The sequence below is a fragment of the Apodemus sylvaticus genome, chromosome 17 (assembly GCF_947179515.1).
Source record: "Apodemus sylvaticus chromosome 17, mApoSyl1.1, whole genome shotgun sequence".
In the NCBI taxonomy this organism is placed as follows: domain Eukaryota; kingdom Metazoa; phylum Chordata; class Mammalia; order Rodentia; family Muridae; genus Apodemus; species Apodemus sylvaticus.
The window spans coordinates 42,693,757-42,707,775 of NC_067488.1; the positions used below are offsets into that span (position 1 = coordinate 42,693,757).

At 50.7% G+C, this 14,019-nt stretch overlaps 2 protein-coding genes across 5 annotated transcripts in view; one reads left to right on the forward strand and one right to left on the reverse strand.

Annotated features, from left to right (window-relative positions):
* The window catches only part of Dennd3 (DENN domain containing 3), a 57,992-nt gene extending 55,273 nt beyond the window's left edge, over nucleotides 1-2,719 (forward strand). For both annotated transcript variants that reach the window (XM_052161680.1, XM_052161681.1), the window contains one exon: nucleotides 1,261-2,719. In XM_052161680.1, the coding sequence (XP_052017640.1) occupies nucleotides 1,261-1,461 (201 nt within the window). In that variant the 3' untranslated portion in view covers nucleotides 1,462-2,719. The remainder of the gene's footprint in view (nucleotides 1-1,260) is intronic.
* Nucleotides 2,720-8,368: 5,649 nt separating this feature from the next.
* The window catches only part of Slc45a4 (solute carrier family 45 member 4), a 70,478-nt gene continuing 64,827 nt past the window's right edge, over nucleotides 8,369-14,019 (reverse strand). For all 3 annotated transcript variants that reach the window (XM_052160206.1, XM_052160208.1, XM_052160209.1), the window contains one exon: nucleotides 8,369-12,899. In XM_052160206.1, the coding sequence (XP_052016166.1) occupies nucleotides 12,534-12,899 (366 nt within the window). In that variant the 3' untranslated portion in view covers nucleotides 8,369-12,533. The remainder of the gene's footprint in view (nucleotides 12,900-14,019) is intronic.

The following is a 14,019-nucleotide window of genomic DNA, read 5'->3' on the forward strand; positions in this document are numbered from 1 at the left end:
GTCCTGAATTTTCCATTTTTACCTCACCTGGGCTGTGTCCCTAGTGACCCTGAGATCAGGAATCTGTCTGCTTTTGTAAATGTAAACAAAAATTTAGCTGGGTAGGATCTCCTTCAATCACTACTCCCTAAATCTCATTCTCTTCTTAGTTTCTTTCTGACAAGTGGCTCATAGTATAGCTGCCTCTGTTCCTTTAGATCTACGAGGCCCCTATACAATTTATATTGCATCCTTATATTTTTTGCATAGTTGAGAAATTATATACTGTTGAACTCATGTTTTTAGAGTTCTTTTCCACAGCCTTAAGGGCTGTCCTGAAGGTCCCAGCACTTACCATTCTGCTGAGACATCGGCCACACCTTCTCCCAGATTCAGGCTGTCTCGGATTGTGATTAATGATAAGTGGGAGGCCATTGCTTGAAGGTGGAATGGGAAAATATGTACATTATTATACAAACCAGCCCAGAGCAGCCAGCTACACTCCTGGAGGCCTGCATCTGCTGGCCGAGTCCCAGGGTCAAGAACCATGTCATTCTGTCCCTACCAAGGCCATGTTGTACCCGGCACCACAGTTCTGGGCCTTGGGGTGAGGCATGGTGTGGGCGAGTGCCTGTGGCAGGAAACCTTGCCAAAAAAGGGCAGGAAGGGCCTGAAGGCCTACTGTCCCCTTAGGTCCCTGCTAGAGCACCTTTACTGACCTCAAACCTCCCACAGAGCCCCACCTCCTGCAGGGCTCGGCATCTAGTCAAGCCAGGTGTTAGAGAACACTCATCCCAATAGGGCTGTGGTCCACCCTGGGGCCTCCTTCTGGGTAGAGCATGGTCCATCTTGGGCCTCTCTTCTGTGTAAAATGCAGTCATGGAGCAGGCCAAAGGTTGACAATCTCATGCTCAAAGGGAAAAATGGAAAGGAAAAAAAAAGTTGAGAGGTCCCAGCCCTGCCCTCCATGTGGCAAGGTGTGGCCCCATCGTGTGGAGGTGGAGCTGGAGTCTGCTGTTCTGCAGTATGGACTTGGTGTGAGGCAGACTCCCATACCTATCCTCTCACAATTACAGCTGAAGTTGCCCTCAGCAGGACTCAAGTGCGGGAGACAGCGTGAGCTGTGGCCACATTGTCCTGAGGGCTCTCAGACCTGGAGGTCTGTCCTAGGCCCTCCAGGTGGCCCGGCCGCCTGGCCAGCAGGAAGGATGTGTGCTTGGGGAGGTGCATCTGCCGCAGAGCACTGAGCTTCAAGGGAGCATCTCTGTTTCTTTCCCACAGATCTGGGTGGGCGGCAGGGGGCTGTCTCAGGGAAAAACCAGAGGGAAGATCTACGTGCTGGACGTGGAGAAGGTGACGGTGGAAAAGGAGCTGGTGGCGCACTCAGACACCGTGAGAACCCTGTGCTCTGCTGAGGACCGCTACGTACTGAGCGGAGCAGGCCAGGAGGAGGGAAAGATCGCCATTTGGAAAGTTGAATGAGAGCTCTGTCCTGACCCGAGCTGTCCTGTGAGGGGACACCTCCCGACCCACTGCTGTGTCAGTGGCTAGCTAGGTGGAGCCTGTCTGCTCCGAGGGGGCTTCACCTCCTTGGGTAAGCAGCTACATTGTATTGCTGATAACCTCCACTGTAAAGTTACCTCGTTACCTAGAAACTTCCAGAATCCACAACTAGAAGCCAGCACCTCAGCTGCCAACCTACCTGAATCACATGTAACCTGTGGTCCTCTGGTCCGGCCTCTCTTCTTCATGTTTACTCTGCAGACACTTTTTCTCAGTGGTATGGTAGTGGCTGGTATGCCACAGTCAGCCACAGAACCTTTCGGTTTTCCACTAACTTCCTGATTCCAGAGAGGCTTCTGAGTGTTTGAAGGTAAACACTGACCGAACTGGCTTACACCGACCGAACTGGCTTACACCGATCGAACTGGCTTGCATCAGGCTGGTGATTCCTCCTTCAGGGAAGGTGACCAAGGCCTGCCCCAGGGAGGGGACAGTACTGGTCAGGTTTGCCTGTGTAGGAATTGGGCAGCTGAGCAGCTGTCTTAGCACTAAAGTTTTAATGACACCGACGACTGCAGGCAGGAAGCTCATCTCAGAAGCACGTGCATGAGTGACTGTCCCTGGCTCTTGGCATGTCTGCACTTTGTGTGTCTCCTGTGTGTGTGTATACATGCCTATTGAACTGTACGTAGCTGCCTGCACGGAGGCTTGTGCACATGTTTAGCACACTGGCCCAGCTTCATTCTTGGAAGTGTTCTGAGGTGAGTTTCAGTATGGATGCTGGGCGTGTAGAGGAAATGGCCTGTCTCCTGTGAGTTCTGCACGGAGCCCTCAGGATCCCCTGCCTTGTGTTTTCAAGACTCCATGTCCACCATCAGAGAGGCAGTCACTAAGGGGTTACCAATGGTCTCTGCCTGTCTCTGGGATCAGGCCGGGGTCCAGAGGTATTGAGCTCATGCATATGAAGACCCAGGCCTGAAGGGTCTGCCCCCACTGACTGCTGGCTCCCTGAGGCGTGGCTCCCTTGAACCTACTGCAGAGGATCTCAGAGCCACACCCCTGCCTAGAGTCTGTGCTCCGAGGGGTGTTCCATACGTCCAGAAGGACTATGTGGCCAGAAGCCAAGGACACAGGTCTTTGTAAAAGTCGATCCTAAGTGCATTCTAAGTTATTTAATGCCACTCCATGTATGACCAGGTGTTTACAACTTGTGATAATAAACCCTTTTTGTTAGTAAGTGCTGGTTGCTTGATTTGGCTGCTGTGAATGGATAGAGGGAACTTGAGACTGGAAGTCCGTTTTCCTTGTAGTGCTTGAGATCGCTCCAGGGTCTGTCTCTCCTGATAAAAAAGGGCTCTAACATGAGCCACATCCTCTCAGCCTTGGAGATGTCTGGAGATGAGCACTTGATAAGGTTGAATTCACTCTGTAGCCCAGGATGGCATCAACTCCAGCTCCCGCCTCAATCACCCAAGTGCTGCAGTGACAGACATGCCAACTATAGCTGGGACATGTGGGAGACTGGTTTTTTATTTATTTATTTTTTTCCCCCGAGACAGGGTTTCTCTGGCTGTCCTGGAACTCACTCTGTAGACCAGGCTGGCCTCAAACTCAGAAATCAGAAATCCGCCTGCCTCTGCCTCCCAGAGTGCTGGGATTACAGGCGTATGCCACCACCGCCCGGCTTGAGACTGCTTTTAATTTCTGTTTATTCTAAGCACCAATCAAGCTGTTCTAAATCAGACTCATTCATTTGTGGTGACTTTAATTTCCACGATCTCATATGGAACAACTAGCTGGTACAAAGAATCAGACTTTAGGGAGTAGTCACGTGTACCTAGAGGAGGAGCAGACTTTAGGGAGTAGTCACGTGTACCTAGAGGAGCAGCAGTAAGCAGTGGTGGGGCTGTTCCCTGGTACCCAGTGGACTGGAGTGAGCACATGGCTTTTATTTGTGAAGGAACCTTGTGATGGGTTATTGAGATGAAAAGATACACTTCGATGCCTTTGGTTTCTTCCGTGTCTTGGACACAACCAGTAAGGGAGGGGTGAATTCATCCTGATGGGTGAAGAGCATGTCTCCTTGGGTCTAGATCTTTCATTGAGGGTAAGATGACGTGTTGTGTGGCTGTAGGTCCTAGGAGTGTGCCTGCTATGGTTCTGCAGGGTTTGACAGCAGTCAGCCAAGGGCCGGACCAATGGTATAGTCAACTGTGCATCACTGACATCTTCATGTGAACGGCTGTAAAACAAAACTTACAAAATGACCAGGCTGGGCAGTGGTGGCACACGCCTTTAATGACAGCACTTGTAAGGCACAGGCAAGTGGATCTTTGTGAGTTTGAGGCCAGCCTGGTCTACAAAGTCAGTTCCAGGATAGCCAGGGCTACACAGAAAAACCTTGTCTTAGGAAAGAGAGAGAGAGAGAAGAGAGACTGAACAGGCACAGTAGTTCATGCCGGCAGTCCCATCACTCTAGACGCCAAGGATCATAAGCTCAACAGTAGTGTGAGTTCAGAGCCAACTTGGACAACTCAGTGGGGAAAAAGGTGGAGAGGGGCTGGGGTAGAGCTTCGTGTTTGTGTTATGTTTCTTGTGACTGTGACAAAATCTGTGAAGAAAACAACTTAAGTGGGGGTAGGGGGTATTTTAGCCCACAGTTTGAGGGTCTGGTCCATGCTAGTGGGGAAGGTGTGATGGCAGGAGAGGGTGGGACACTGGTCCAGTCATATCCACACGCAGGGAACAGACACAGGTGGTGCTGAGCTGGGGCCCTAACTCTTGGGAAGGTGCCACTTGAATCCTATTACGTGCGCATGGACTACATTCTCTGATTAAAAGAGAAAGACTGCCTGACTACATAAAAATGATACCACTGGGCTGGTGAGATGGTTCAGTGGGTAAAGTCTGCTACCATGTCTGACAACCTGAGTTCACTTTCTGGGACACACATGGTGGAAGGAGAGGACGGCTCCTTCCTGAATGTCATCGTGTGTTGTCTGCTAGAGATGCAGTTTGTAAAACCATGGCTATGATAAAGGGCAAAGGATGGTATACAAGTAATACGCACATAATTCATGTGGCTGTGCGCCTGTAAGACACGCCCACCTTCAGCAAACAGTGACTAACTGCCAACTCAAAGTGAAGGCACAGGTCAGGAGCTCAAGGTTATCCACAACCACGTAAGCAGCTTTGAGACCAGCCTCAAAAAAAAAAAGAAAAGACAGTCTTGTATTTAGTAAGATGTGTTAATAGAGACCTGAAACAGAATATAGACAAACCCCAGACTAGAGATGGAGGCTCTGATTCTTCCTTTCAGTGACTGGTGGAACCTGGAGGGTGTAGGCTATCCAGCAGCAGCAGGGTAGAGGGAAGGCTCAGACGGCTGCAGCAGATACTGGACAATACAGTCAGGAAGATCTGAATCCCACAGAACAGGGACTTGCTCTCTGACTACACACTGTTAAGGTCCTAAGCTGGCTCAGAGGCAGAGGCAGGCTGATCTCTGTGTTTGAGGCCAGCCTGGTCTACAGAGTAAGTTCCGCTATAAAGAGCAACCCTGTCTCAAAAAACAACAGGTCCTGACCCATAGAACATGCTCTGACCACAGAGTTTAGATACCACTACACTTGGCTTCTGAGGTGCTGGGGTTCGAGCCCAGGGCAGTAAAGCCCTAAAGCAGCTGGGCTACATCCTCAGCTTGATGCATGGTGTTTTAAAGTGTTTGCAGCTTACAAAGGCGTTTCCTCAGATAGAGCACCTTCTACGTACTCATATGACAGATGGCAGTGAAGACTCACGGCTTTTCCCAGGACGGGGAACGGGCAAGATGTTTTCTCTCATCTCAAGGCAATGCTGCATGGAGGCTCAGCTACTGCCCCAGGCAGGAACAGCAAGCAGACAGAGTGGACTGGTTAGCTGTGGTGGCTCATGCTTACAATCCTAGCTCTGTCTGGCTGAGGCAGGAGGATTGCCAGGAGCTTGAGGCCAGCCTGAAGCTATAATGTGAGACTCTGCCCACCCCCACAAAAAACACAGAAAAACCAGGTCTGAAGAGATGGTTCAGTGGTTCAAAGCACCAGCTGATCCAGATGACGTAGGTTTAGTTTCCAGCACCTACTCGGCCTCTTCCGGCTTCTTTGAACACTGGCAGGCATGACGTGCACAGAGATTCAAGCAGAGTAAACACGCATCCACATAAAATAAGAAGTTACACAACAACAGCTAAACAAGACTAGTTTGTAAGGACCACAGCTGTCTCCTTGCAGATATCAGTCTGTATAAGCCTGAGAAATGTGAAACTCAGCTTGGCAGTGTATGTGATGTCAGGACTCGGGACTGCAGCAGAAAACCGGTGCTATGTAAGCTGCACTGACAGTGCGGAGCAGCCTGAGGTAGAGAACAACTGATGGAAGAGACGCCAGGCCAGAAGACGAGTATCCTGAACCCTTGCTCAGACACCCTGGACAGAAACTTTATAAAAGTCTCAAAAGACACAGTGTGTTCACGAACTGCTAAGTTTAACATTGTAAAGATGTTCTCTGCTAAGTGACTGAGATTCATGGATTCCAGAGGAGCAGGGGGGATTACACCAGTAAAGAAATGCTGAGAAAAACGTTTTAAAAAGAGTTCAGAGGAACAAGTCCCCCAGGGTGTGGTTTTTAAGCAGTCCCTCCAAACTGCAGGATTGAGGAAGCAATGATGCCGTCGGTCTCCCGGGTGAGCAGGCCAGAGGACCAAGTGCAGGTTCTGGGTGGACGCACAGAAACGGGAAAGCCACTGGGTGAGAAGCAGAGAGGCGTGGGAAGGGTATGCAGCCCTCGCTGCGCTGCATGTGATGGTGGTGGGCACGCCCTGACCTAATGCAGAGTAGGACGCTCTAAAGACAAGTTTGGGAAACCACTGCAAGACTGCTTTCAAGAACATGTGAAGACCGCGACACATGACTCCATCAAAAGACAGTATTAGAGGGAAAAATTAAAAGCCACGCACAGTGGCTCATGTCTGTAATCCCCGCTTTTCTGAGGCTGAGACAGGTGAGGCTGAGACTATCCTGAGCTATAGAACAAGGCCCTGTTTCAAAATCCATGATACAAATGAATAAATAAAATAGGAAAAAAAGGAACCATAACTAAGGGAAACACTAGATCTGACAAAAGCTTTTTTTTTTTTAAATAAAGCCCCAATATGTAAAGAACATTTACAAATTAAGATGAAAAGCCCAACTGAAAACTGAGTAAAAGGTACCTTACCAATGAGCTACTTAGATGGTCGCTTTAAAAAGGTGTTCAGCTGGGCGGTGGTGGCGCACGCCTGTAATCCCAGCACTCGGGAGGCAGAGGCAGGCTGATTTCTGAGTTTGAGGCCAGCCTGGTCTACAGAGTGAGCTCCAGGACAGCCAGGGCTACACAGAGAAACCCTGTCTCGAAAAAAACAAACAAACAAAACAAAACAAAAAGGTGTTCAGTGGGGCTTCGTGCTTAAAGGCACTTGTTTCTCTTGTCCTGGGTTTGATTCCCGACATCCATGTGTTGGCTCCCAGGGCCTGCAACTGCGGTGCCAGGGGCTCTAACGTCCTCTTCTGGCCTTTGCGGTCACTCGTGCACACACGGTGAACGTATAAACATACAGGGAAAACATGGAGAACAAAGAAAGGTGCTTAATGTGGTTAGTTTTCAGCATGATGCAACTTAAATCGCGTCCTTTGAGGGCTGAGTATGTGACATCACACATTTTTATTAGCCCAGAGAAAAGTGACCTTCCTCAGCCAGGAGCACTGGTGTACACCTGTGACTCCAGTGTGTGGAGATACACACACACACCACACACACACACACACACACAAAGCCTATGGAGTAACAGGAAACTAGGAGTTCTTCCCCTCAGTAGTCACTGTATACATATGATCTTAGACATTGACCTTTGGGGAGCTAGGAAAGGGTCCCAGGGCAGGACTGCCGCCGCCGCCTCCCAGCTGGGGTTACTTAGGTGGGTGTTTAAGCCACAAGTGCCACTGTGCCATGGCTGCTGAAGGCCTGGGCAGTACAGATTCTGGCTCCTGCAGCCAGCAGTGGGGTGGGTCCCCCTTTGGAGAATTTCTCTCCTAGTCGCCACCCTTGAGATCCCTTGAGATCTCAGGCACTCAGGGCCGGTGGATAGTAGGGGTGCCACAGCTGGCTCTCCCCAGTAGGGGAGGGGGTCTGACTTGAGTGTGTGTGTGAAGGAAGGCTGGATCTCAGGGTAAGGCCCCGGGCCACCACCAGCACTTCCTGGCCTGTCAGAAACCACTATTCTTCAGCCCAACTGCAGCTTGTAATTGTCTCCAGGGTCCTTTAGGGCTCCACAGTGGGAATCTGCAGCTAATATAGCAGCAGCTAGCAGCTTTCCACGGGTATGATGTGTATGACTCCAGTCCCATGCTCAGGCATGACCCAGGTTGAGAACCCTGTCAGGGGTTGTTACTGTTATAAACTTCAGCAGGTCACCAAGAGACACATAACATACTCTGTCCCAAGAAGAAGGCATGGGACACCCACCTCCAGCACTCAAGACTGTACACACCCACACAAGGCACAGCCCCCACTAGGCCACCTCTCCCTTTGCCCATTAGAACCTCTTATTGTGCACCAGTTTTCCTACGGCAGGGAGGCCCCCATCCTACCACCAGGTATAGGCCCGACCTGCTCACCTCTGGGCAGGAATGACTCTGGGAGTCTGGACTGCAGGAGACTGAAGCTGCAGGACCTATTTTGCAGACCCCGAGGGAGCTCTGGGGACCCCGCTGTGCCTGCAGGCACTGGCCACCACCAGGAAGAACATTCTGCCTCCCCCCTGGGCTTAACAGGCTCCGGGCAGGCAGCCACTCGAAAATGACTGGACCACACTGTCACCTGCAATGATAACATTTATTGAATTAACTACAGCATAACAGCAATAGCGGCGGGGAGACACTAGCCTGGCAGGAAGGAGTCAGGCCGTACACAAGGAGCGATGTACAGGGACCAGCAGCCCAGGGTGTGACAAAGAAAGGACAAAGCTGGGGAGGACAGGTGGGGGGAGGTGGGGGTGGGGGTTCTGGACAGCAACAGACATCAACATCCACCTAATAAAATACAAAGTGTGTGATAGTACTCTCTCTAGAATCTGTTTCCTTATAAATCGTAACATGTGTTTAACACACACTTAACCGTTGCTAAAATCAGCAAGAGCTATTACAGTGCTCCAACTTAATAAGTTGATAACAGTTGTCCTGTTTCCAGTTCACAAAGGAACTAAATAGGTTTGTTCCGAGGTACCTGGAGAGTGCCACTGTGACTGTGCCAAGGTTTTCTAACAACTGTTCTTCCTGCTTTGAGTCCCCAGCACGGGACCTTTAGCAGACAGCAGGAGAGGTACCTGGGGCTCCTGGGTTGCTCTGCTCTCCTGGAGGCCTGTTGGTTGCTGTCAAAGGGGCCATCTCAGGCTTCCACTGTGATGTCGGCTTTTCATGAAGTGGTGATGAGTTATCGAGTGCATGTCCCTTGCCTGCCCCATTTAAGAGTCAGTCCAAAATGGAATAAAACAGACAGCATGGCTGCTGTGCTGGGCAGTCCCCAGGTTGGTGGCTGAAGACAGAGGCTCAGGTGAAAGCGGAACCGCTAGGGAGTCATGGCATTTGGTGCATGTGAAGTTGATGAATGTCTGGTCTCAGTAGATGCTGTTTTACAGATACTGACCTGTAGCACACGTAGCCAGGGTTGCTTCCACGGGTTGCAGAAGCCAGGGGCACCAGGGAGATAAGGCAGACAGGCTGCTGCTGCAGGAGGGGCCTCGGCACTTTCTACGCCGCACCTTCTATGACATCTTGACCACTCCAGGAGGCTACCGACCAGATCCTGCTCTGTCACTCCCAACTTTGCCCAAACCAGCCCTCACAGGGCCCTGAGGATCTCAAGGGTGTGAGTCTGAGGGCTATGGACCTGTTGGTGTGAATGTTCCAGCTGAGACCGTAGGCTAAGAACAGATAATGTCCCATAGACAGCTTTCCAGATACTAGGAAGTGCCGCCATGCCATTCTGTCCCCAGGCTGTGGACCTCTTACCGGCTCATGCTCTCATGCAGGCAAACTTGGGCCACACATCTTAAGAGGCATCTCTTAAAAAACCTGCTGACTTTCATGGGCAACAGAAGCAGGCTCCCTTCCGTTAGTAACCTGCTTGCCAATTCTGTGGCCTGGGACCAGTGCAACTCCTGCTAATCCCCTACCACATGGTGCTTGCACACAGTCTAAATCCCAAGGTGCTACAAAGCTAACTCCACGTGCATCCTCGGCACGGGCCACAAGTGGGGCGGGCATCTGCTTGACCCTGCCAGTCCCCTGGGTCCAGGTAACTGAACTACCTTTCCTCTCAACATCCTAGGCCACAGAAGAGCTACTCGGGTGCACTCTCTGAGATCCCAGTGCCCATGGGTGCTAGGTCTTCAAGTGCAGGTCGGGAAACAAATACCTGGTGTGGTCTGAGCAATGCAAGCGCTGGCATCACCGACTGCACAGCCAGCTCTCCTCCCTTGGCTTTAACACATAGGCGCTGGCACTGACAGTCACCCACTGGTGCCATCTCAGAACAATTTCTCAGTGAGGGAAGGGTCTGGCTACTGTACCCCAGATAAGACAACATCCACTATATTTATCTGCAAGGAAAGCCAGAATCCAATTCTATCATCACCCTTGGGTCTCATCCCAAGGGCCCTCACACTGACCACCCACAGACAGCAGCCTTTGGATGTAAACATCTAACAGGCTCAGGTCTTAAAGTAGTACCAGATGTGTAGCCTGATCTGACAGCAACTAACAGGCATGCCTCTGGCTGACTATTCTTACTGGGTGTCAGCATTTTACCAGTGGCCTTGCCAAGACCTGTCATGAACACAAAGTGTCCCAGGGTTACTTCAGGTTATGGTGAGTAGAAGCTGCCGGTATCTTAAGGTCTGGCCCACTGTTTGTGGAGATCCTATTATCTCTTGCTCCTGTGGGTGTGGTCTCTGCCAGACCCCAAAGCCCTGTCATTCAGCTTCAATGAGCAGGGTCTGCAGAAGCATCTGGGTGGGTACTGTGAGCATTGTGTCCTAAGACCTTACACTCATTTCGCTGGTTCCAGGTTCTGCCTACTAGATGTCCTCTGCCTCCCTGCCTCCCTCTGTCCTCCTATGGCAAAGTGGAAAAGCAGGGTGCAGTCTCAGGAAGGAGGGACTATCATCTTAGAATTAGGTTGCACAGGAGTGACCTGCCAAGGATGCTGGTTGGAGAGAGGAGCCCAGCAAGTGCCTGTGTCCGCTGACGGGGCTCAGATGGCTGGGGGCTTAGCCCTGCGGCTACACTTGGGAGTCCAACTTCCCCTACCCAGGGGGGAGACTTGCGATTCTGTTCTCAATGGGCAACACAGAAAACCCTGAAGGTGGAGCTAGTCCTCTGCAGGCTTGAGGGAAGAGCCAGGCAGGTGGAAGGAACCCTGGTACCTCTGCTCCCCAGATATAAAATACGAAAGACCACAGTGCCACCTGTGTGGGGAAGGTGGTAAGACAGAGCCCAGCCAAGGACATAAACACAGCGTTTCTTTGAAGACACAGAAAATTCAAGTAATTTATTTAAAAACTGCTTACTTTCATCTTGAAATATAAATGTATATATATTTGCTTTAGAATGCTCATATTGCAGCATGATTCTCATGCACTTTAAAGTACTTTATGTAAAAACACCAACCGAGGCAGCAAGAGCACGGCTCTGACTTCATCTGGGTACCATCCAGGGAGGACCTTCCCTCTCCTGAGTGCAGACCGACTGTTTCACGAACCGAGACTGGAGTTGTTAAACAGAGACATCGTTGGAAAGTCTTTACCCACAGCTGCAGCATTTGCTGAGCCTGCTTCCCTGAAGCCCAAGTTTTGCTCATGTGCAGAACGTGGGAACTGCAGATCCTGGGTCAGCAGCCGGCCTGCTCAGGCAGATGCCTGCTTTTTTCTCTTTGCCATCATCCCATTCCAGTGGCCATCAGCAGGAGCAGGTGATGAGCTCACAGATTTCAGTTAGGTTCCAGCGAGGATCAATGTCACCAACGTGGCAGGAGGTAGGCCTCGGCACCTTCATGTGCCTGCTCTGATGCCACTGTCCCCACTCTCGAGGTAGCCTTGCAGCAGGACTTGGGAGCCAAGGCTCACCTGAAGATGTGCCTGGATTTCCAGCCAAACGTGTAGAGACGAGCTGAAGTGTCACGCAGAGCCAACAGCTGCCCTGTGGTGGCTTCTGGGGAGGACCACGAGGGTAGGGGCTGGACAGAGACAAACTTACACACAAGCACGCAGGAGGCACACGGAGAGTTCACATTCAGCCCTGCTGATTGGTGCTGTCCCTGGGCGGGATGTAAGGCTGCCCTGGGAAATGGCTGCCTTCTGCTCAAACACCTCTGGGCCCCTTCCCCAGCTTTGGTGTGTGGTCTCAGCTGTGCACAGGATTGTGAGCCTAACTCGCCAGAGATGCTGTTCTTCTAAGAAAACCACAGTTGTGAAAAAGAAAATACTGTTTCTAAAATAAACAGAAAAATACTCTGAGGCGCTGCAATCCCAGACTCATGCTGCCGGTGTCCCCGACAGACACCTGCTGGGCAATCTGGATACTGCGCTGCTGTCTGCTGCCTTCAGATGACACCTGCCAAGGGAGTCAGCTTCTGCACTTCCAATCACTGGTTTAGAAATGCAGACCCTTACATTTTCTAAATTGCTTATTGACTATGCTGTGAATATTTCACAATTTAAAACATGCAGAATGATATACCTGCAGAATAAAAGACAGCTGAAATTAAGTTCTTTTTCAATAAAAAAAAAGATTTCAAATGATTTCTTTTAATTGTGGGAAAGGTAATTAGTGTGATATTTTTGTCTAATAGCTCAAACCTACCCTACACCTAACACCTACTGAACTTGGACTGTGCTCTGGGAAGGAACTCCAGCTCGCACGGTATCGGCAAGCATAACCCCAATGCACCCTGCCCTCCAGTGTGGAATGTACCGGCTGGGGCTCACACCATAGACTCTGTCTCCACCAGGCCCCGAAGGCCCCCTTTCCGAGACAGCTTCAGAACAGTGGGCTTTTCGCTGCCTGCTCCACCTTCGCCTTCACCAGTGGGCCCTGAGGACAGGCCTTTCTGTTCCTCCTTAGCTTCTTCTGATACCTCAGGGTAGATGACCAGGAATGTGGCTGTCAGGAAGCCCAGGAACGAGCCTACAGAAGCCACTATGGGGATGACAACAATAGTATTCACAGCGTCGACCACGCCCCCAAGGGCAGATGCAACCAGAATCTGGGAGATGTAGACCTGACAGGAGAGGATGGCGCAGTCAATGCCAAATCCACGCTTGGAATTTCCCGGACTGTGGTGGACATACTGCAAGAGAAGGGACACAGGTGTGAGCGCACAGAGAAGGCAATGTTCGTTAGTACCTCAAGGCTATGAGCATGGATTGCATTGAGAGAGGAGACACTTGCCTAAGTTGGGCAGCTAGCAAGAGGGTTCTCAGAGCCCAGCCTGGCACTGGGCACTAAGGAGAGAAGGAGATCATTATGGGTCATAGGGAGGAACACAAAAGTCGTCTACAACCTAATAGGGACTTTATTTCCCGGAAAACCACCTCCAGTCCTAAAAGAGAGAGGCAGGGTAGACATAGGGGTGCCCACCTCACCCTGGAGATCTCCTTGGAGAGCAGGGGGCTCCAAGTCACTCACATGCATGTGGGATCAGGTGACAGAGCAGGGGACACCAGGCAGTTTTATTTGTTCATGTTTCTTTTTTCTTTTCTTTTTTCTTTTTTTTTTTTTTTTTGGTTTTTTGGATTTGTTTTTTTCGAGACAGGGTTTCTCTGTGTAGCCCTGGTTATCCTGGAACTCACTCTGTAGACTGCTGGTCTCAAACTCAGAAATCCGTCTGCCTCTGCCTCCCGAGTGCTGGGATTATAGGCGAGTGCTGGGATTATAGGCGTGCGCCACCACCGCCCGGCTTGTTCATGTTTCTTGAACACAATATAAAAGCATGCCTGGGCTACACTCATCCAAGTCTCCAAAGGAGACTTTGTCTTTGAGAGATATGAAGGCCAATGTACCAGAAGATGGAAACCACAGACTTTAGACTTGTGTACATCACAGTCAGAGGGAGGTTTTAAACACACCTTCCAGAAACCAGAAAGAACAACAGAAGAGAACCCCAGCTTACTCACCCGACAGAGAAGGGTGCAAGGGTGCAACACCCATTTTACCATATATGGGGCATGCTGGGCCACAGATGGCCTAATCAGTTAATTTCCAATTCTACCCCCCCCCCCACACACACACACACACAGTCTCCGAGACAGGGTTTCTCTGAAGAGCCCTGGCTGTCCTAGAACTCATTCTGTAGACCAGGCTGGCCTCAAACTCAGAAATCAGCCTGCCTCTGCCTCCGAAGTGCTGGGATTACAGGCATGCACCACCACTGCCCTGCTTGTAATCAGTTAATTTAAGGGCTGAAATCA